Source organism: Hipposideros armiger, unplaced genomic scaffold (assembly GCF_001890085.2).
Source record: "Hipposideros armiger isolate ML-2016 unplaced genomic scaffold, ASM189008v1 scaffold_924, whole genome shotgun sequence".
NCBI classification, from domain to species: Eukaryota; Metazoa; Chordata; class Mammalia; order Chiroptera; family Hipposideridae; genus Hipposideros; species Hipposideros armiger.
This window is the reverse complement of record NW_017732274.1, coordinates 555309-574623: the sequence shown is the minus strand read 5'-3', so window position 1 is coordinate 574623 and position 19315 is coordinate 555309. Positions and strand designations below refer to the sequence as shown.

Below are 19315 nucleotides of genomic sequence, written 5' to 3'. Positions count from 1 at the left end.
AAATAAATAAAAATAAAAATATTATATACTCAATCCCACCAGATTAACAACAAAAAAAAGATTCCTAAATAGAAAAGGAGAGACTAAAAAAAAAAGGGAAAGAAGTCAATCTCCATCACCTTGTAGGTCTGTCACCTTTATTTTCATATCATAGGATCCTGTTAGCAAGTAGTGAGCTCCAGGGGAGAATCGAACAGAGCGAACGTCACTGGAATGAGGGTGGTAACTTTGTACCATCCTTCCTCCTCTTATGTCATACAACATGCAGCTAGAATCTTCTTGTCCTGTGGCTAAGAGACGGCCGCTGGGATCTACAGCTACAGATGCCACTGCACTGCCTGCAAAGCAGGAGGAGCGTAAGTTTCAATGTGGAAAAATCAATATAGTAAACAGCAACGGCTCATTATGTTCACTGAACCATACACTAAAAATGTAATGTAGCTTACCAATACTGCTCAGTTATGGAAAAATCCAAATTAACAGTCAACCAATAAACACTTGTGTCCTTTTAAGGGGCAAAGCATGAAGCAAGGTTCTGTGAGAAATAAGAAAGTCCTTTTTTTTTGTCATCTGGGACACCGTTACCTACAGTGCAATAGATGAACCAGTTTTCCTAATGTAGTGTCTTCACTGCTGGGTAAGTGTCCAGAAATAGTCCCATACCCAGTTTAGAGTCTAGTTGGGAGAACAAGAAATTAAATTAAAAAATGTTTCAGACACAGTGTAGAAAATGTCTCTAAGCAACACATGATTAACGACCAACGGGAACTGAACAGAAAATAAGCTCTAAGGCCACAGGTCGGAACCCTAACTCTGGACCATGCATCTATCTTCAATGGGGTCAACAGTGCCCCCAACAGGGTGCAAAATGGTGCTCAGAGGATGAAAAAATCTTAACCATTAACAACAGTTTGTAGCCCGCCAAAGCTCAACTGCACCCAACAAAATCTTACTTAGTATTTAAGTTCTCTTGTGAGGCAAAAAATTAATTTAGTTTTCCTCTTAGCAGGGACATTAATAAAAACAAGGTTGAAGAACACTGTTCTAGACCAAACTGGCCTGGGAAGACTTCACAGAAAAAACAGATATAACTTAGATGTCGAAGAATAGTAAACAGCATAAATAAGAGCATGTGTGTGTTTACATGTATTACACACACACGTAATATGATTGGGAAGAATTACATAGAAAATGTTTGCAGGGAAAGTATAAAACTGCTTCAGGATAGGCGCCTTAGTATGGCTGGAGTTACTTGGTTTAACCAGTTAACATAAAAGGTAGCTTGTAGCTAAGACATAAAAGGCAGGTTAGGGCCAGACTATCAGGCATCTTGAATCCCAAACTGCAGAGTTTGAACTTGTTCCTGTGTACAGTGAAACATCACTGCAGGTTTCCAAGGAAGAGAATTACATAATCCAAGCAGTACTTTGGGAAGATTAACTCATGTGAAAATGTGTATCAAATTAAAATGCACAGATTAGAGAGAAGGGAAGCCACTGGCAGACAAGATAGAATAGAATAACAAGAGAATAAGGGCCTAAATGAGGATAGACAGATTTCAGAAAAAAAAATAAATAATCAACAGTCTTGGCAATTAACTGCCTTGATGGGGGCAAAAAAAAGGAGTGAAAATGAGTCCCAGATTTCAAATCTAGTTGCATGAGGAAATAAGAGAACCATTATCAAAAACAGGGAAAATGGGAAGAAGAGCCGATATGCAGGGGAAATAATGAGTTTAGTTTCACACATGCAAAGTTTATGGTGCAAACAGAAATCCAGGTTTATTTATTCAACAAAGTTATTAGATCACTACTCCCTTGGGCCTGCACTATCAAGACGAGAAGGACCTAACCATTAGAATACAAGTGGAAGAACATTTCCGGCCAAGGAAACAGCATGTGACTTCACTGCAGGTAGGAGGAGTTTGGCATGTTCCAGGAACTTAAAGGAAAGAAGCAAGTGATCTGAGATGAGACTAGAAGGGTTCACAATGCCAGATCAAGCAGGGTCTCGTAGGCCATGGTCGAGTCTGCGTTTTAACCTAAGAGCAATGTGAGGTCATCAAGGTGTTGTAAGCAAGATGTAATGTGCTCTGGCTGCTGTGTGGCCACAGGCTAGAGGAGGCAAGTAGAGGCGCAGAGGAGAGGAAGGAAGCTCTTGCAGTGGTTGAGAGAGGGTGGTTTATCCTATAGTGGTGGCAATAAAGATGAAAAGTACTAGGCGGGTTTAAGATAGATTTTGGAGGCTAAAACACAGATTTGCTTTTAGACTGGATTCTGGAGGAAAGAAGAGATGGGGGAGGGGCGTCTAGGGAGACTTCAGGGTTTGGGGCATGAACAATGGGTAGGTGGGGCCACTTAGGTGAGGAGGTCTGGGGCAGTAACATTTGAAGGGAGAGGTTTTCAAAGTTTTGTTTAGGACATGTAAAGTTAGAGATACCCTGTGAGATATCCAAAAGGAGAGGTCAAGTAAGTGGGTTAGAAATATGAGCCTGGCACACAGAAGTTTGGGCTAGAGATGAAAATGTAATGTCTACCAGCATATTAGCTATACTTAAAGCTGAGGGAATAGATGTACTCATCTGGAGAAAAAAAGGAGACAATGGTCCTGAGTCCTAGGACGTTAGTCCCTGCCAAAATTTAGAGGTTGCACAGAGGAGGAAGAACCAGCAAAGGAGTAGTTATCCAGAAAGGTAAAAGAAGAGTAGAATGCCCAAAAGAAAAGAGGAAGAGGTCAGCTGCTGCATGCCACTGAGAATTGAAGTCAAATAAGGATTTAAAAATGATTTGACAACATGAAGATTGTTGGTGATCTTGAAAAGGCAGCTCTTGTTAGAGGAGTTGCAGCAGAAGACAGACTGGGGTAGACTGAAGTCTGAGGGTGAAGAAATGGAAACAGTGTATGTAGGCAAGACTTTTCAGACATCTGGGTAAGAAAGGGAGAAAAATATCAGGGTCAGAGCTGGGAGGGGGATAAGGAGGTCAACAAAGAAACTTTGGGTCATTGCCAACTCTATAAAATGTTTGTATATATGTGTATATGGTAGAGAAGCACAGAAGGAGAGATCTGGTAGACAAGGAGATGTTAATGTTGCAAGAGAGAGAAGATGACCAAAAAATTGAAGTCTCTGAAAGGAGAGAAAAGGGGCCGAAAATAATTTAGACAACTAGGGGGACAGTTTAGAGATAAATTAAAGATAAATATATAGAAACTAAGCAAACAAAACAAGACAAAATTATTAACACCAAGGTCTAAATGGCCCTGCTAACAGAATAATTAGGACATGGTATTAATCTCCCTGGGCCTCGGTTTCCTAAGCTGAATATTATTTTTACAAATAAAGTAATAGGTAAAAGCATTTTTGGAAGAACTTAAAGTATTCTATGAAATACCAAGTATTTACTTTACTATTGTTCTTTTTATTTTTTAACATATATATTGCAGGGGAGAAGGAGTAGGTGAGTGAAATTTATAAAGTTTCTTCCTCGTCAAAATTCATTTAAATTATAGAAAAACCTACCAGTTCCATGGAATGTTGTGCCAACAACACGAACACAGCTTGGTACTCGAAGATCCCAGAATCTAACAGTCTTATCTTGGGAACCAGATGCAATCATCCAACCACTCCAGGTATAAAGTGCTAAAATATGGCCTATTAAAGATCATATATTCAGTTATTAATGTAAAATAGTCCTTTTCTAAAACACATTCAAAGCTAAGTACTCCTTATTATTGGGCATGCCATGATCTGGTTAATCAAATGTACTATGTGGTAGAGATTTTCCACATATTTACATTGGTGACTCAGTGGCTTACGACCTCATATTAGTACTTAAAAAACATTTTTATTTGAAATTATGGCAAATTTTCCACACAGAATTTCCACACAAAATTTGGGGTTAGATCAACAGCTTTGGAAGAGACAGACCTAGGGTCATATCTCAGTTCTGCCACATTTAGCCATAAGATGTTAGCCAAGTCATTTTGCGTTTTCAAGTTTCACCTTCTTCATGGATGAGATGGAGATAAAACTTTCTTCCCCTTAAGGTCGTTGTGAGGATTAAATTAAGGAATTATGTGTGTAAGTAAAGGACTTAACACAGGGAAATGTTACCCATCAGTACTGTGTTGTCACCTAAAGTTAACAATTTAAGTTTCTGAAAAATGTCCTGTCTTGAAGAAATCGTTTTGATGAAATATATCCCATTAATAAAACGCAGAAGGGGAAAAATCACAGGTTGAATAAAAAGAAAAACAGCCTCTGAGACTGATGGCACATACCAGTGTGTCCACTCAGAGCATGCAGGCCCTGTCCTCTCTGACAATCGGTTGTATAAATATTACAGTCCCCTGCGCCAGCACTTATCAAAATAGCTCCACCACTTTCCGGGCCTTCCATAAATGCCAAGTCTCTAATTGTCCCATCATGCATGCTAAATTCCAGATCCGGTCCTGAAACAGCAAGAAGAATTAAAACAAAAAGATGCTGCTCAACTTACTGTGATAATTTGAGATTGCTAAACTGCCTCAAAATTGACCAAGAATAATGGTAGAGTGGTATGGTTTATATTTTCATTTAAGGATTGGTATTATAATCAATTTCACTTTACTGAGCAAAGAACTTCAAGAAATCAAAATACTGATTCAGTTACCATCATCTCTAAAACAGAGCTAAGTAGTTTACCTTCTTGTCTTTTACCCCAGAGAAAATGAAAGAGAAGACAGATACTCTCTAGAACATATACAGTAATAAAATTCTGGTAATTATTTAAAAGTTATTTTTCTGATAACGGTAATTTTCCAAGGATTAGACACAACCTGGACACCTGTTAGAACTTACTAAAAAAGAGTAATGCCTCATGAATGCAACTAAGCAATGAGAATGTAAAAAAATTCTTCTTAAGGCTGTATTCTTAGATGTTATTAAAAGCAGTACAGACGTATATCAGAAATACAACATGGGGAAACATACAAATACACTGGTGAGCTACTGCTTGCATACTTGGGCCCTACCTGTTGCATTACAAGTCTCTGCATTGAAGGGCAGCACTTTGACGTATTTGTCATTTGATCCTGTTGCTAATAACTGTCCACAAGGACTCCATGCCACACAGTAAATGGATCCTTTATGATGTTTATTCCTTTTAAAACGCACCACTGGCTGCTTAGGGGTGTCATGTGCACTAGAAAGAAAAATTACAGAAAGATATTTCAATTTCTTGCTTGCTAAAGTTAATGAATATGAAGTTCTCTATAATGGTTGTTCTTGAGGGAGCGAGCAAAAAGAGTATCAGACAACATGTTAATAACAATTTTCAACATCTTAGATGAAATAAACTTAAAGTATATTTAAAACCCAAAAGTAAAATTATAAATCATTATTAACCTAACTCTTATTTCAGACCACATAGGGAACAGGACATTTTTCTTAAAATCTCCATTTCACATATTTTTAATGGATTTTTAACTCAGAAACACAAAAAAATTTTAAAAGAGTTAAGAATGCTTACAAACTCAAAAAGTTCAATAAACATTTATTAAACATATAATATGAGCAGTTGCCTGGAGCTGGGGGATGGATAACAAGTAAAGGAGGCAAGAGCTCGTCCAGAGTTTAAAATCTGGCAGGGGTACATGTTGCCATGACAACCCACTAACAGTAAGGTATAATGATAACATCAAACCTATGTAAGAAATTATACATATTTTTGAAGATTCATCCTAAAGGGTGAAATGATATATCTAATAGGATTTACCTTAAACTACTTAAGCAAACAAACAATAAGGACAAAGCAAATGTGACAAAAATCTTGACAACTATTGCATTTTAGAGTACTAGTCTCTATTTCTGTGTATGCTTCAAATTTTTCATAATTAAGAAATTTTTAAAAAGAAAGAAGACTGATACATCTCCAATGCCCAGAAGGTGCTTAATATTAATCCAGAAAATAGATGCAATAGGAAGATTCTCTTCTCAGTTGTATATCCAATTCACCGCCAAGGCCTACTAATTCTTTCTTTAAATGGATTTTCCCTCCATCCATTGTGCTCCATCTCTGTTGCCATTACACTAGCCATCAATGACAACAACCTCCTTCCTTTCTCCTAGCATCCACTCTTACTGCCATCTGACCCACAGCCAGAGTGATCATCTTAGATCACAACACTGCTCTGCTCAAAACTTTCAGCAGCGGGGCCGGCCGAGTGGCGCGATGGTTAAGAACTGGCTTGGGATGCCAGAAGGCCCCGGTTCGGATCCCACATATGAGGGCCAGTGACACTGCCCTCTACAGCTAAGATGCTGAGCAACAGCTCAACTTGGAGCTGGGCTGCCATGAGTCGCCGGCGATGGCGTAGGCTGCAACCCCTGTGGCAGTGGGTTGCCATTGGCTACCGTGTGTAGCCAGCAGCCAGCGTGAGCGGCCAGCAGCTGCAGTGAGCGGCGCCCAGAAGCCGGCGACTGATGTGCCTCACCCAGGAAGAGCGCAATGATGGTGCCAACTTGGGCCAGTGAAGCAACGTCCTCCACAACTAGACTGAAGAACAAAAACGACACAACTTGTCTCTTCCCCTTCCCCCAATTCCCCAGCACTGTTCCCATCCCCCCAATTCCCCAATAAAAAAAATCTAAAAACAAACAAACAAAAAAAACTTTCAGCAGCTTCCCATTGCACCCGGGATCAAATACAAAATGGCTACAAACCTCTGCATAATTGAGTTCATGTCTATCTCTGTAGCCTCATCACAATCCAACTCATAATACTCCAGGCAATCTGAACTTATTTTGGTTCCTCAAAAAGCCAAGCTCCTTTTCACTTCATGTTCCCTCTGGTTTACTATCTTCTCCCTTCTCTTCACCTGGTTGGGTTCTCCTCCTCCTCAGAACTGTTTTAATTCCTCTTCCTCAGAGAGGCCTTTCTCTGACTCCCCAATCCTCCCAAATCCCTGTTCTCCTTAACAGCACCTTGTACTTTTTCTTCATAACACTTAACACAATGTATAATTATATTTGTTTGTATGTTTATTTGCATATATGTTCATCTTCCCCACTAAACCAGAAGTTCCATAAAGTCAAAGAACATGTTCCTTTAATCACAACTGCCCCCAAACCCTAGAATAGTACCTAGCACACAGGAGCTCAAAATCTATTAATTAAATAAGTTTATTTTCATAAAAATCACTTTCTTCATGAGCAGTCTATGAAACATCTATGCTGGCATAAGAAATACAAAAAGGAGAAACAGTTAACTTAAGGTCAAGTTAACCCTAAATATACAAGTCTTTGACACTGTCTCCAAAATTATTGCTATTTTCCACTCTTTGACCTGGAATTCTGCCTATTCTCATCATGTATTCCTATTTAACTAACATAATGAGCACCAATAAATTATATTACTATCACCTAGAAGCAGCCAATCCCTTTCCCAACGTTTAATTGCTACTGCAGTGTAAGAGCCTAAATTTCTGCTTTCAGATACAGAGATACCAAAAAAATGCAAATAAATAAATAATGTCACCCCTCTGTTCTCCAAACTAGGGTTATAATAAAAATGACTTAAAGGGTTGTAAAAAATTTCCAAAACATAGATAACAATTAAGTAACAACAAAATTAAGTATAAAAATTTTTATATTTAATTTTTAAGGATTTGTGGCTTGTTTTGTTTGGGTGTTTTTGTCTAATGATATGAAAACTATTCCATCTGTGGAATTCATTTCTCTAATCACAAAATCTACCAAATGGCTCATGGTCTTTATTATGCTGACTTATTCTTATAGTAAAAGCCTTAACAAATAAATTGACAAAAAGAGTACCTAATCAACGAGTAAGAAGTTCAAATTCAGTTTTCTGTGAGGTTATATAAATAAACTATGTACTTTCTTTAAAGAATTGTTGCATGCCTAATAAGGTCATATGCCCATTTTTAATGACATATGCCTTTAAAGACATATGTTTTATTTTCAAATCCCATAATCTGTTAAAAACAAGGTAAAATCATAGTTAGGTTGACCAAACGAAAATGGAGTGTTTGTAGGTCAAAATGGTCAAATATCAGCAATTTCATATAGTTCAACCTAATACATCTTTGAAGCTATTATTATAAGAAGTGTATTATTTTCTCAAAGTATATAACTAGCATTACTTTATCTTATGTAATTTAACTGGAACATAAGAATTTTTAAGATTAAAAAAACAAAATACAGAAGCCATGGAAATAAGGAAAACTAGAGTTAAATGAACAATGGCCTAACTGAAAACATTTTAATCAATAATTCTTAGGTATATATCCTAAGCACTGAATATAAAAATTATAAAACTTAATAAAAAGAAATAAAAATTAAACACTACTGAATGGCAATTCTGAAAAAGGAACCAATATAGCTAAATTAAAAACTAAAGCAAGAATGGCAATACAAACCATCTATCCTTACCTTGGATCAATTACTTCTGGATAAGCACATACTCTCAGCGTTTTCGAATTTGAACCGACAGCATATAAACCACCACCTGGATGAAAAGCCACTGCTCTAACAGCCTGTGTGTCTTCTAGGGTATTAATACAAACAAACTGCTTTTTTGATTTGTCATCCTATAGAAAGAATGAACATGAAAGTCATCCTATGAAAAAAATGAATTTGAAAGAATTCATCTTTATCCCATTTTAAATTCATTTGAACCTGTATTATTCACTTTATCACTTTATGTTTGTTACCTACAATCATATATTCTGTTAAATGGCAAACCCAATTAACCCCAATTTTTCCATTTTTTGCTACTCATTGCTAACTAAGCTCAGATAGGTTACAGAAACTCAAGTTTTTCTTCACTGACTATGACAAAGTATAAGAATACACATTCCCATAGTAAGTTCTCCTTGTCAAGGAAAAAAAATAGCCCACATATACAGCCTTCTAAAAACAACATAACATTATTTGTGTTTCTAAAAGTAGGAAGTATTAAAGGACTATTCTATAGTACACTTAGGGTAAAAAAAAAAAAAGTTTGACATTATCTCCAGCAAGTAATACTTTAATATTTCATACTGAAATTGTAAAACACCCTTTTGAAAATTGTAAAAATTATTTTAATCCGAACATTTTATTTGAGCCTCATTTTACAGCTCTCTTCTGAGGAAGGCAAGTTGAAATAGTTCTGTATAAAAAAGCTTTGGTGACTCCTGCTATTGGTGTCATTTGAAGTCACTCTGCTACCCTGACCAGAATAACTGGACCTAGAAGAAGGACATCCAGACTGGGTGTGGTCAACAGACCATACCAAGTCCTGTCTTTGGGAAGTATGAATGTCAAGTGCATACACAAAGGTAAACCACTTTAGCTCTGGTTGTATCCTGAGAGCTCTAGGACCCATAGTAACTATATCTATGAAGAGATTATGCCTCTCCCTATCCAAACTTTTATGTATTCATGAATACATCCTTATGGAGGAATAGGGGGTCAACCTGATATGTCACATTATGTTTCTCTGGTGTAATTGAATTAAATTGTTATATTATTCATATGAATTTATTTTACTAGAAATGTTACATTTTTCTAATAATTCATATACAAGAAATATGACTGCCAAACAAACAGCATGGGCAAGTAACAGAAGAATGGGCTATAGCATATTAATAATAATTATTACTAATAATTGCTTTATAGCAGAAGTGGCAGAGCCACAAATAAGCTTTATTGCTCTTCTCCAGTGGGTTTAAATTTTTTTTAATTTGTTGTCATTTTGAAAATAGAGTTCACATAAAAATCTATAGTTCTAGCTTCTCTTAGAAATCAAAAGAACTGGAAACACTAGGCAACCATGTTTCTTTGTGCAAGGGACAAATAGTCCTAGGTGCTTATCACAAAAATAGTCAACTTCATTTATGTTAGCAGGGGTTAAAATTTAAACTAGAGAAAATAAGATAAAAGTGAAGCTGTATACTAGTTAGGGAAGGATGTCTGATTCTGAAGCAAAAAACAGGCACACTGATGAGAAGCCCACAGGAGATATCAATAATAACTGAACATAGAGTTCAGAGAGCAATGCACAGCCCCAACTCATGCACGAAGATCTCTACTGGGCCATTAATATGAATACTCTTAAATGGGCTTTTGAGGCAACCTCTTCACTTAGCCTAGTGAAAGCTCAACTACCTTGAGATAAATGCTGCATTAACAATAATAACTATTTCCAAAATTGGTCCTTCCTTTGAATTGAGAATTCCTTAGCAAACTTTGTAAGTATATATAAAAACACTGAAACCGTCCCCAAAGTATTACCTCTTCCCCTCTTGACCTTGAAAGAGTCCCTGAAGAATCTCCAAAAGGTGGCTTAATGACCAAATGTTCTGATGAGCTGTGTGAGTAGAAATTCAAATAAAGTTTATTCTGAATATCAAAACAGAAACTAAATTAATTTATCCTTTCAATCTCTAATTTTTATTTTTTATTTTTTTTGGCAAATGACCCTATTTCCAGTCAAAGTTACTCTCTGAAGCCATTTATTAAGAGGCTTTGGATTCAGTAACACCATGCATAGTTGTAAGGAAGGAGTGAGAAGCCATTCTGGAAATGAAAATAAGTCAAAGTCCACAAATTTTGGGCCAGCCAGTGGCTCAGTTGGTTAAGAGTTCGCTCAAGAGTGTGAGCTTTGAGCAACAGTGGTTCGAGTCCTGGCCCGAGCTGAGCTGCCAACAGGTGGCAGGATGGCTCAGCTAAAAAAAAAAAAAAAAAAGTCCACAAATTTTATAGTAAGATATCAAATACCTTTCCCCTGCTAGTTCGACAATCCTGGTTGCTATGCTTAAATCCCACTCCGGCCAGGAACTTGGATTGCTGTTCAGGAAAATTATCTGGCTCAAGAGAAAAGACTAACAGAAACTGACATTTGAGGGCCCCACCATAAAACAATGTTTCTACTTAATCACTTTTTTGAGGGGCCAACGGGTAAGACAGATCCATCCATATATATAGACCTTCCTTCCAGTCAACATTTTTTTTTTTAGCTGAGTCATCCTGCCACCTGCTGGCAGCTCAGCAGCAGCTCAGCTCAGGCCATGAATCGAACCGCTTTTGCTCAGAGCTTACGCTCTTGAGCGAGCTCTTAACCAACTGGGCCACTCGGCAGGCCCCAGTCAACATTTTTTTAATGCTTGACTCTTCACAGATAGTAAAAGATTTCCAGCTACTTGAAGAAAGTCTCCTAGATAAAACCCAGGGACGAAAACAAACAAAAGGAATTTGCAAGAAGACAGGGAATTCAGGAAACAAATGCTATAATATAATTAAAATTCTTAGAGATATGAGGAAATAATCCAGGAAACAAGAAAAAGATCTATAAAAAATTTTTAACGGAAATTAGAGATTAAGAAAGAGTTCAAAAAATAAAAATACTGTAGCAGAAAAAAATTAATAGAAAATGGAGATGAGGAAATTGCTAAATAACATTTTTTTCTATTTCCCAGAACTTAAGTTTCCAGCTTAAAAGAGTCCCCAAAATACCCAGCAAAATGAAGCACAATATGCCCACTCTGATGTATATCATAGTGAAGGGGAAAAAAGTCTAAAAAATTCCAAAGTGGAAAAATTACCTGGCTTCATACAAAGATCAGGTGAAAATGGCATCAGACTTCTTAACAAAAACACTGAAACATGTATCAATGCCTTTGAAACTCTCCTCAGAGTTTATGATTTCCATCTGAGAATTCTATAGTCAGCTATGCTAACATATCAAATGTGAAATATTTAGCCATGCAAAGTCTCAAAAACCTTCCTTCTGATGTAGCTCTTTTCAGAAAACTACATGAGACCCTGAAAACAGGGGATCCAATAGAGGGAAGAGGCAAAGGAAATTCCCAGGAGGATGGTGAAGGCAAATCCCAGGATTCTCTAGGCCTGAATAAAATTGCCTAGAAACAATGGATATAAAGTGAAGCAGGAGTGATGCTGGAGGGATGTCTCCCGAGGGTAAAAAAAATAAAAAGAAAAAGTACCTGATTTTTTTTACTATAATAAAATAGTTTTATAATTTTACAGTTCTGTCAAAGCATTTGCATATAGTTTAGTTATAGGTACGAAGAAAACTAAGCATGCGCACACATACACACACACAATAAAAAGTTGCATGAAAAGGAAATTTAATCATATTACACAACATGACTCAATTGTAAATAAGGTTTACATGGCCATAGAAATGTTAACACTGAATACTGACATAAACAAAAATTGATATATATTGAAAAGGAATAGACAAAGTGAATGTGTTGTGGGTGGGGAGTACGGTAGCCAAATCTAATTGGAAGAGAATCTATGGAATAGTAATAGAAGCATGTTATTCAGAAATATGGAGATATATAGCAAAAGAAACAGCTACCTGGGTTGAAAATGGCAGCCTAATGGAAGCAGGAATCAAGGACAAAGATGGGTAAGACGAGAGATTCTGAGTTATTTTGTTTTGTTATTTTGTCAACAATGCATAATAATATATTGGAATGCTTCCTACTCCTCCATCTTGACCAGAAATCAGGGGATTCTGTTTTATATTAAGCCTTGAAGTGCTATTTGTCTTTTTAAACCAGGTATGTATATTATCTTGATAAAGATAACAATTTAATTTTAAAATTTGAGTTCTACTTTTGGGGGTACACAAAACCAGTGTTACAGGAACTATAATAAATAAGCAAACATTAGATAAACTAATGCTCTTAAGTATAAAACTAGAGTTTTTGATACTAAATTTATAAGGCTGATTTCCTATAAACATCCCAAATGCCAAAGCAAGTTACGCATTTTCAAATGAACCACTCTCAAAGGTGTTTCATGTGAAGAGTAGATGAAGAAAATGCTCCTTAACTATTCCCACTGCATAAATTAACACTTGTTTACTAATGATAGCAGGATAAAAAAAATTTTCCCTGACTAGGGAAAACATAAATATGGAAGAAGTCTCCAATTGCTGTAACTGCCTTGCTGCAATCATTCCACCATGTTAAAACACCTCCTGTGCCCTGAAAGTCTGTGAATTAAAAGATTATATGTTGAAAGGTACCAATGGAAAGAAAAAAGAAAATCAGGGAGAAGATAAAGCCTAAAACTATATGGTCCCTGAGTAAGATGGCTTATTAAAAAATAGATTGTCTTGGTGGTGGTGAGAAAACAAAAAGAAAAACAGGGGAGTAAAGACTATTAAAAGACTTAGAAGTCAGTAGAAGAAAATCTAGATAAACGAAGGAAGATTAATAAAAAAAACTATCTGTAAGGCTCCAAAGAGAAGTTCAAATGTCTATACTTCTATTCATTAGTAGGAAATTACTATTTACAAGTTTTACAAAGTAAAGCACTTACATTTGGTTTCCACTAGAAGGTGATTCCTCAAGAAAAGGTATGTGGTTTGTTGATCCAGGGTTACGAGGAGTGCTTGTGTGGATATTTGAAGCATCGTGTGTTAATCTCTGACTAGAGTCTTGGGGCGGTGTAGCAAAGCTAACTGCAGAACAATTATTAGATCCATTGCCTTTGCTCCCATTACATTGCTGGCTGATCACTGAGACCTCATTGCCAAGGCTATCCATTCCAACATTTAATTCACCAAGCTTTTGAATGGACCTATAAAATAAAACAATGTAATTATATTAAAATAAAAACTTAATCACATTCCTAATATATATAAGATTAAAAGTTTTAGAAGGTAAATGAATACATGCACATATAATATATAATACCTGGCCAGTTTAGTACTAAAAAATTACCATCTTCAGCTTAAAACATAACCAAGATACTGAAAGAAGATCCACATTTTTCTATAGTATACCCCTGCAAAGGAAATAGGGATAATGGGTACCACTGACTTTTTAAATACCTTTTACCATAAAAACAGAAAAAAGCTTGTTTCTTCTCTGGTATAACTTTGGTTTAATTTTTAATTTAAAACTTAATTTCCAAAAATAGTCAGTAAAAATATCACCACTACCAAAATTTCTCACCAACAAAATGAGACAAGCCATTTTCATTTCAGCTGTCTAGTAATACCATGTCAACTAGGAAATAAATGACTAGAGCAGGCCATGATGGGACAAAGTCAAGTGTCATCCTATTATTCACACATTCATTCATTCTACAAAGACTATTTGCCAGACTCTGATCCAGACATTAGGGAGATAAAACAGGGAGCAAAACAAGTTAGTCTCATGGCCTTTTCCTCACCATAAGCCTCTATATCATAGTAGCCTGACTCCTTCTGTTGGATTCAGGGATCCAAGGGACACAAAGAGGAGGCCAGGCTTTCTTAAGATTTACATCCAGAACTGGTCCAGCATCACTGTCTCCAGGCTAGATTTAATTTGAGAGAGGACTACGCAAGGGATATGATTACCAAGAGGTGTTGTGGTTCACTCTATATTTTCTAACATTTGTGTGTGTGTGTGTGTGTGTGTGTGCGCGCGCGCGCACAGTTCAATAGTATTAAAGATGTTGGCAGCCATTACTAAATATTTATCAGTTAAAAATTTTAAATAGGCAGTATTTCCAAAATATCTTTCTAGGAAACACTAACCCTGTGCAATGCTCTGTATATAAAAAAGAGTCTGAGGTCAAATAAATTTGATAAATGCTAAGCATGAATAGTCTAAAATGCTGACATATCATTTTGACTCTCTAAAAGTAGAAGAGGATGGGGGAGGGGCAGAATATTCCTATAATAAGTGCCAAATCAGTGATGCCAATTATTAGTATTAATAGAAACAAAATATCAAGAGGTATAAAGTAGTGATACAGTACTGTTAATAAAAATCCTATCATACTTTAGTTGATTTTTTTTAATAAGATCTATTATACAACATAACTTTTATTTCTCTCTTACTATTGCTCTTGGAAGGAAGAAGCAAAATTTAAATCTGGAAAGTAAGCTCTGTTGCTAGAATGACTTGGAAGAATAAAACATTAAGGGCAAAAAGCATGTCTTAATTTATAGATTCTATCTCTATTCAGTTGGTCCTTGGTATTAGTCAAGTATTTTAAAGTCCCCATACTGGCTCAGATACAAAACTCAAGGGCCTAAAAAAAAAATTGAATAAGAGTATTATATTAAAGGGTTAAAAAACAAAATACATTAGAAAAAGTTAAGAGAATAACGGAGAATTTATATGAAACTAATTTACAAAAGTTTAGGATAAACATCCATTCATACTTAATAATAGGCCTGGTTAGCCCATGGATTTTTATAACTTACTTACCTTTTAATGTAATTTTAAATTCTGATCTCTGAAGAAATTGAGACTAGCTGTTAAACAATAAATATGCTCTACATGGAGCCTAAATTCCAAGAAATATTGGGTTGTCAGAAAAGTCATAACGCATTTTTGCAACGAAAAACATAGAAAAAATACATCATGACTTTTCCGACAACCCACTAATTTTAATCCTATTTATAATTGTCTTTAAAGGAAGGAAAAACCATCTTGAACAGTTTAACTTTTTTCCTGAGGAGTACATCCCTACCACTACTGGCATCGCAGAACCTTTCCACTTCAAATTCTGACTTAATGCTAGATATCTGCTTTTGCTGAAAAATAGTCAGGGAGTCGAACTGCAACCACGATTTTTATGGATAAGGAGAAGCGATCCAAGGACCAGAAGTGCCAATTCATCAAATTAGGAAAATTCTGATAAGCTGCGGACTTAATCAGAGGTGATAAGAAAACCATCTTCAAATTGAGTGTTCAGAGGCCTACTTAGACTCTTTAGATTACCATTATAAACATTCCTTGTGTGACGGTTTATAGGCAGGATAAACTTCAGGATCACTGACTTGCACAAGCCTAGCAGATTACTTCCAATATTACTGAACCAAGTAAAGAACTGACAATCACCACTGCATTGCCTAATCATAATTGTGATGATAGCCAATTATGGCACTTCTTATATGCCGAGAATTATTCTAAGTAATTTTATATAAATTAACTCATTTACTCTTACACATTTAAATACACATATTCTGGTTTATTAATTTAAAAACCATGATTGATATATACATATATATATATATATATATATATATATATATATATATATAAAAACTATATTATATATTGGGCTGTCAGAAATGTCATGACATATTTTTTCTGGTTTTCGTTGCAAAAATGCACCATGACGTTTCTGACAACCCAATATATATATATATATATATATATATATATATATATATATATATATATATATATATATATATATATATATATATCACACACACACACACACACACACACACACACACACACACACACCCCTCCTATAATTCAAAACAATATGTTTACACTGTCTTGACAGAAATTATAAGAATCATTTTAATACACTGAATTCAGAAGAATGTGAAGTGTAAGCCCTCAAAATAACAATAAAAACAACAGCTAACACTTAATATAGTGCTTACTATATGCCAGGTACTGTTCTTGGCACTTTATATCTAGTAACTCATTTCATCTTTATGGCAATCCGGTGAAGTAGACGAGAAAACAAGCAAAAAGAAGCTAAGTAACTTCCCACATGTCCTCAGCCACCCTGGGACAGAGCTGGATCCACCTGGCAGTCTGCTTCCAGCCGGGGCACTGAAGCACCACCACACTCTTCTGCTCTCTTTACTTAGGTGTGAAAGGACAAAACGAGATAAACCCTCAGAATGCTGTAACTGGAAGATATGTACCTCCACATTATTTGAAACACAAAGCCTTAAAATTTCAAACTATACATGGAAAGTAGCAGTGATTGCATGTTTCTAAGAGCTTTTAAATAATTCCTTATATGTTAAAAAGTGACTGAAAGACCGACCTATTAAGAAATTGTTCAGTAAGATTCTGCTGCTGATCAGGGCCATCCTCCTGATTCACGCCTCCTTCAAGCAGCATCTGTTGGTATATCTGTCGCTGCTGCTCCTTCTGTTCTAAGTGCTGCTGATAACGTAACCTTTGCCTATAATATTCTTGAAATTGTTCCGTTGAATCTCGAAGCTTAAAAAGATTAGAAAAATATATTTGAGCAGACTGTGATTGAATATATCCCACTCAACAGTAACGTCTATAAATGCTGAATAATATACACAAATAGCTATGTTTAATAATTAGAAAAATACATAACATATTGCTCTTTGAAAAATAACATGGTATCTATGAGTCTTAATAGTCAAGTAGATCAGCTAATTTGCTTTATTCCACAGCAAGAGACTGGCTAAAATGAATGGTCATCTTGGATCTTTGACTTACCCCAGACAAAAATACAAATTATAGTGGTCACAAGGGGGACATGGTTAAAGAAAATAATCTAGATAAAGACTAATATAAATCTATCTATATTACTTGAAAAAAAAACTTCCTGAGCGACTGCATTAATATTTAATAAACACAATATTAGCCTTATCCAACACAGTTAACTTAATAGATTAAGCTACAGAGAAACTTATAAAATTTTTCTCAAAAACAATACTTTAATTCAGGTTTCAAATGGTCTTTCACAAGAAAGTGGAATAAATAGGTGTTAAACTTAGCAGTTCAACATTCCTAATTCACTCTTCTAAAAGAATCTATAGCACCCAAACTTATAGGATTTAAATATTTAAGTGAATTCCAATATTGGTAAAGAAACAGTCCTTTACCAAGCTGGAGTCTGGTTATATTACATGGATCATGTGAACCAGGGTTCCCCTGGAACAAAATAATCATCTCTAAATTTGACCAACACTGACAACAAGGTTAACCAAGACCTTCATGCAGCTAACTAAAGCTAAAACTGTCTTCCTTTTCCAGGAAATAGTAACAATCCTCCTCTATTTCATAACGTTTAGTAATAACTGAGACAAAATTATGTCCTTTTAAAAAAATTTTGTCGTAAAATATAAAATTTGTCATTGTAACCATTTCTAAGTGTACAATTCAGTGCCATTAATTATATTTATAATGTTGTGCAACCATCATCACTATCTATTTACAAAAATTTTCATCACCCCAAAAAGAAATCTATAACCATTAAACAATAACTCCCCATTTCCCCTCTCCCACGCCCCTGTTTATCTCCAGTCTACTTTGGTCTCTGAATTTGCCTATTCTAGTTATTTCATATAAATAGCATACAATATTTGTTCCTTATTTGTGTCTGGCTTATTTCACTTAACATGTTTTCTAGGTTCATCTGCGGTGTAGAATGTGTCAGAACTTCATTCCCTTTTATGGCTGAATAATAGTCCAATGTACGGATAGACCAACTTTTGTTTATCCATTCATCTGTGGATGAATACTTGGGTTATTTCTACCTTTTGGCTACTGTGAATAATGCTGCTATGAACAAAGATGTACAGATATCTTTTGAGTCCTTGCTTTCAGTGCTTTTGGGTCTATACCTAGGAGTGGAATTTCTGGGTCATATGGTAATTCTTTGTTTAGCTTTTTGAGGTACCACCAAACCACAGTGACTGCACCATTTTACATTCCAACCAGCAACGTTTGAAGGTTCAAATTTCTCCACTTCCTTACCAACACTTGTTATTTTCCACTGCTTTGATTTTAGTCATCTTAGTAGTTGGGAAGTTACATTTCATTGTGGTTGTGATTTGCATTTCCCTAATGACTATTGATGTTCAGCAACTTTTCATGTGGTTATTGGTCATTTGTATACATTCTTTGGAGAAATGTCTATTCAAGTCCCTTTTTAAATTGGGTTGTTTGTCTTTTTCTTGTTGGGTTGTAGTACAGGCATACCTTGGAGATATCATGGGTTTGGTTCCAGACCACTGCAACAAAGTGAATATTGCAATAAACGAGTTACATGAAATATTGCTTTCCCAATGCATATTTACACTATACTGTAGTCCATTAAGTGTGCAATAGCAGTATGTCTAAAAAAATGTACATACCTTAATTAACAAATACTTTATTGCTAAAAAATGCTAACCATCATCCAAGCCTTCAGCAGTTGTAATCTTTTTGGTGCTGACAGGCTTGTTTGACACAGAGTTCCCATAAACCTTTAATTTGTAAAATAACACAGTATCTGTGGAGCGCCATAAAGTGAAGTACAATAAAACAAGGTATGCCTGTAGTTCTTTATATAGTCTAGAAATTAAACTCTTATCAGATATATGATTTGCAAGTATGTTTCCCATTTTATGGGCTGTTTTTCACTTTTCTTTTTTTTAAAGATTTTTTTTTTTATTGAGGAATTGGGGGGATGGGAACAGTGCTGGGGAATTGGGGAAAGGGGAACAGACAAGTTGCTGTCGTTTTTGTTCTTCAGTCTAGTTGTGGAGACGTTGCTTCACTGGCCCAAATTGGCACCATC

At 35.7% G+C, this 19315-nt stretch overlaps 1 protein-coding gene across 9 annotated transcripts in view; it reads right to left on the bottom strand.

Annotated features, from left to right (window-relative positions):
- WDR47 (WD repeat domain 47) overlaps positions 1-19315 on the bottom strand; it is a 44914-nt gene that overhangs the window by 3899 nt on the left and 21700 nt on the right. For 4 of the 9 annotated variants that reach the window (XM_019630625.1, XM_019630627.1, XM_019630630.1 and 1 more), the window contains exons 6-13: positions 16817-16995; positions 13340-13600; positions 10277-10352; positions 8432-8589; positions 5014-5183; positions 4282-4458; positions 3521-3652; positions 120-338 (exon numbers count right to left, since the gene is read on the bottom strand). In XM_019630625.1, the coding sequence (XP_019486170.1) occupies positions 120-338; positions 3521-3652; positions 4282-4458; positions 5014-5183; positions 8432-8589; positions 10277-10352; positions 13340-13600; positions 16817-16995 (1372 nt within the window). The other 5 variants (XM_019630629.1, XM_019630632.1, XM_019630633.1 and 2 more) reach the window with 3 other exon arrangements.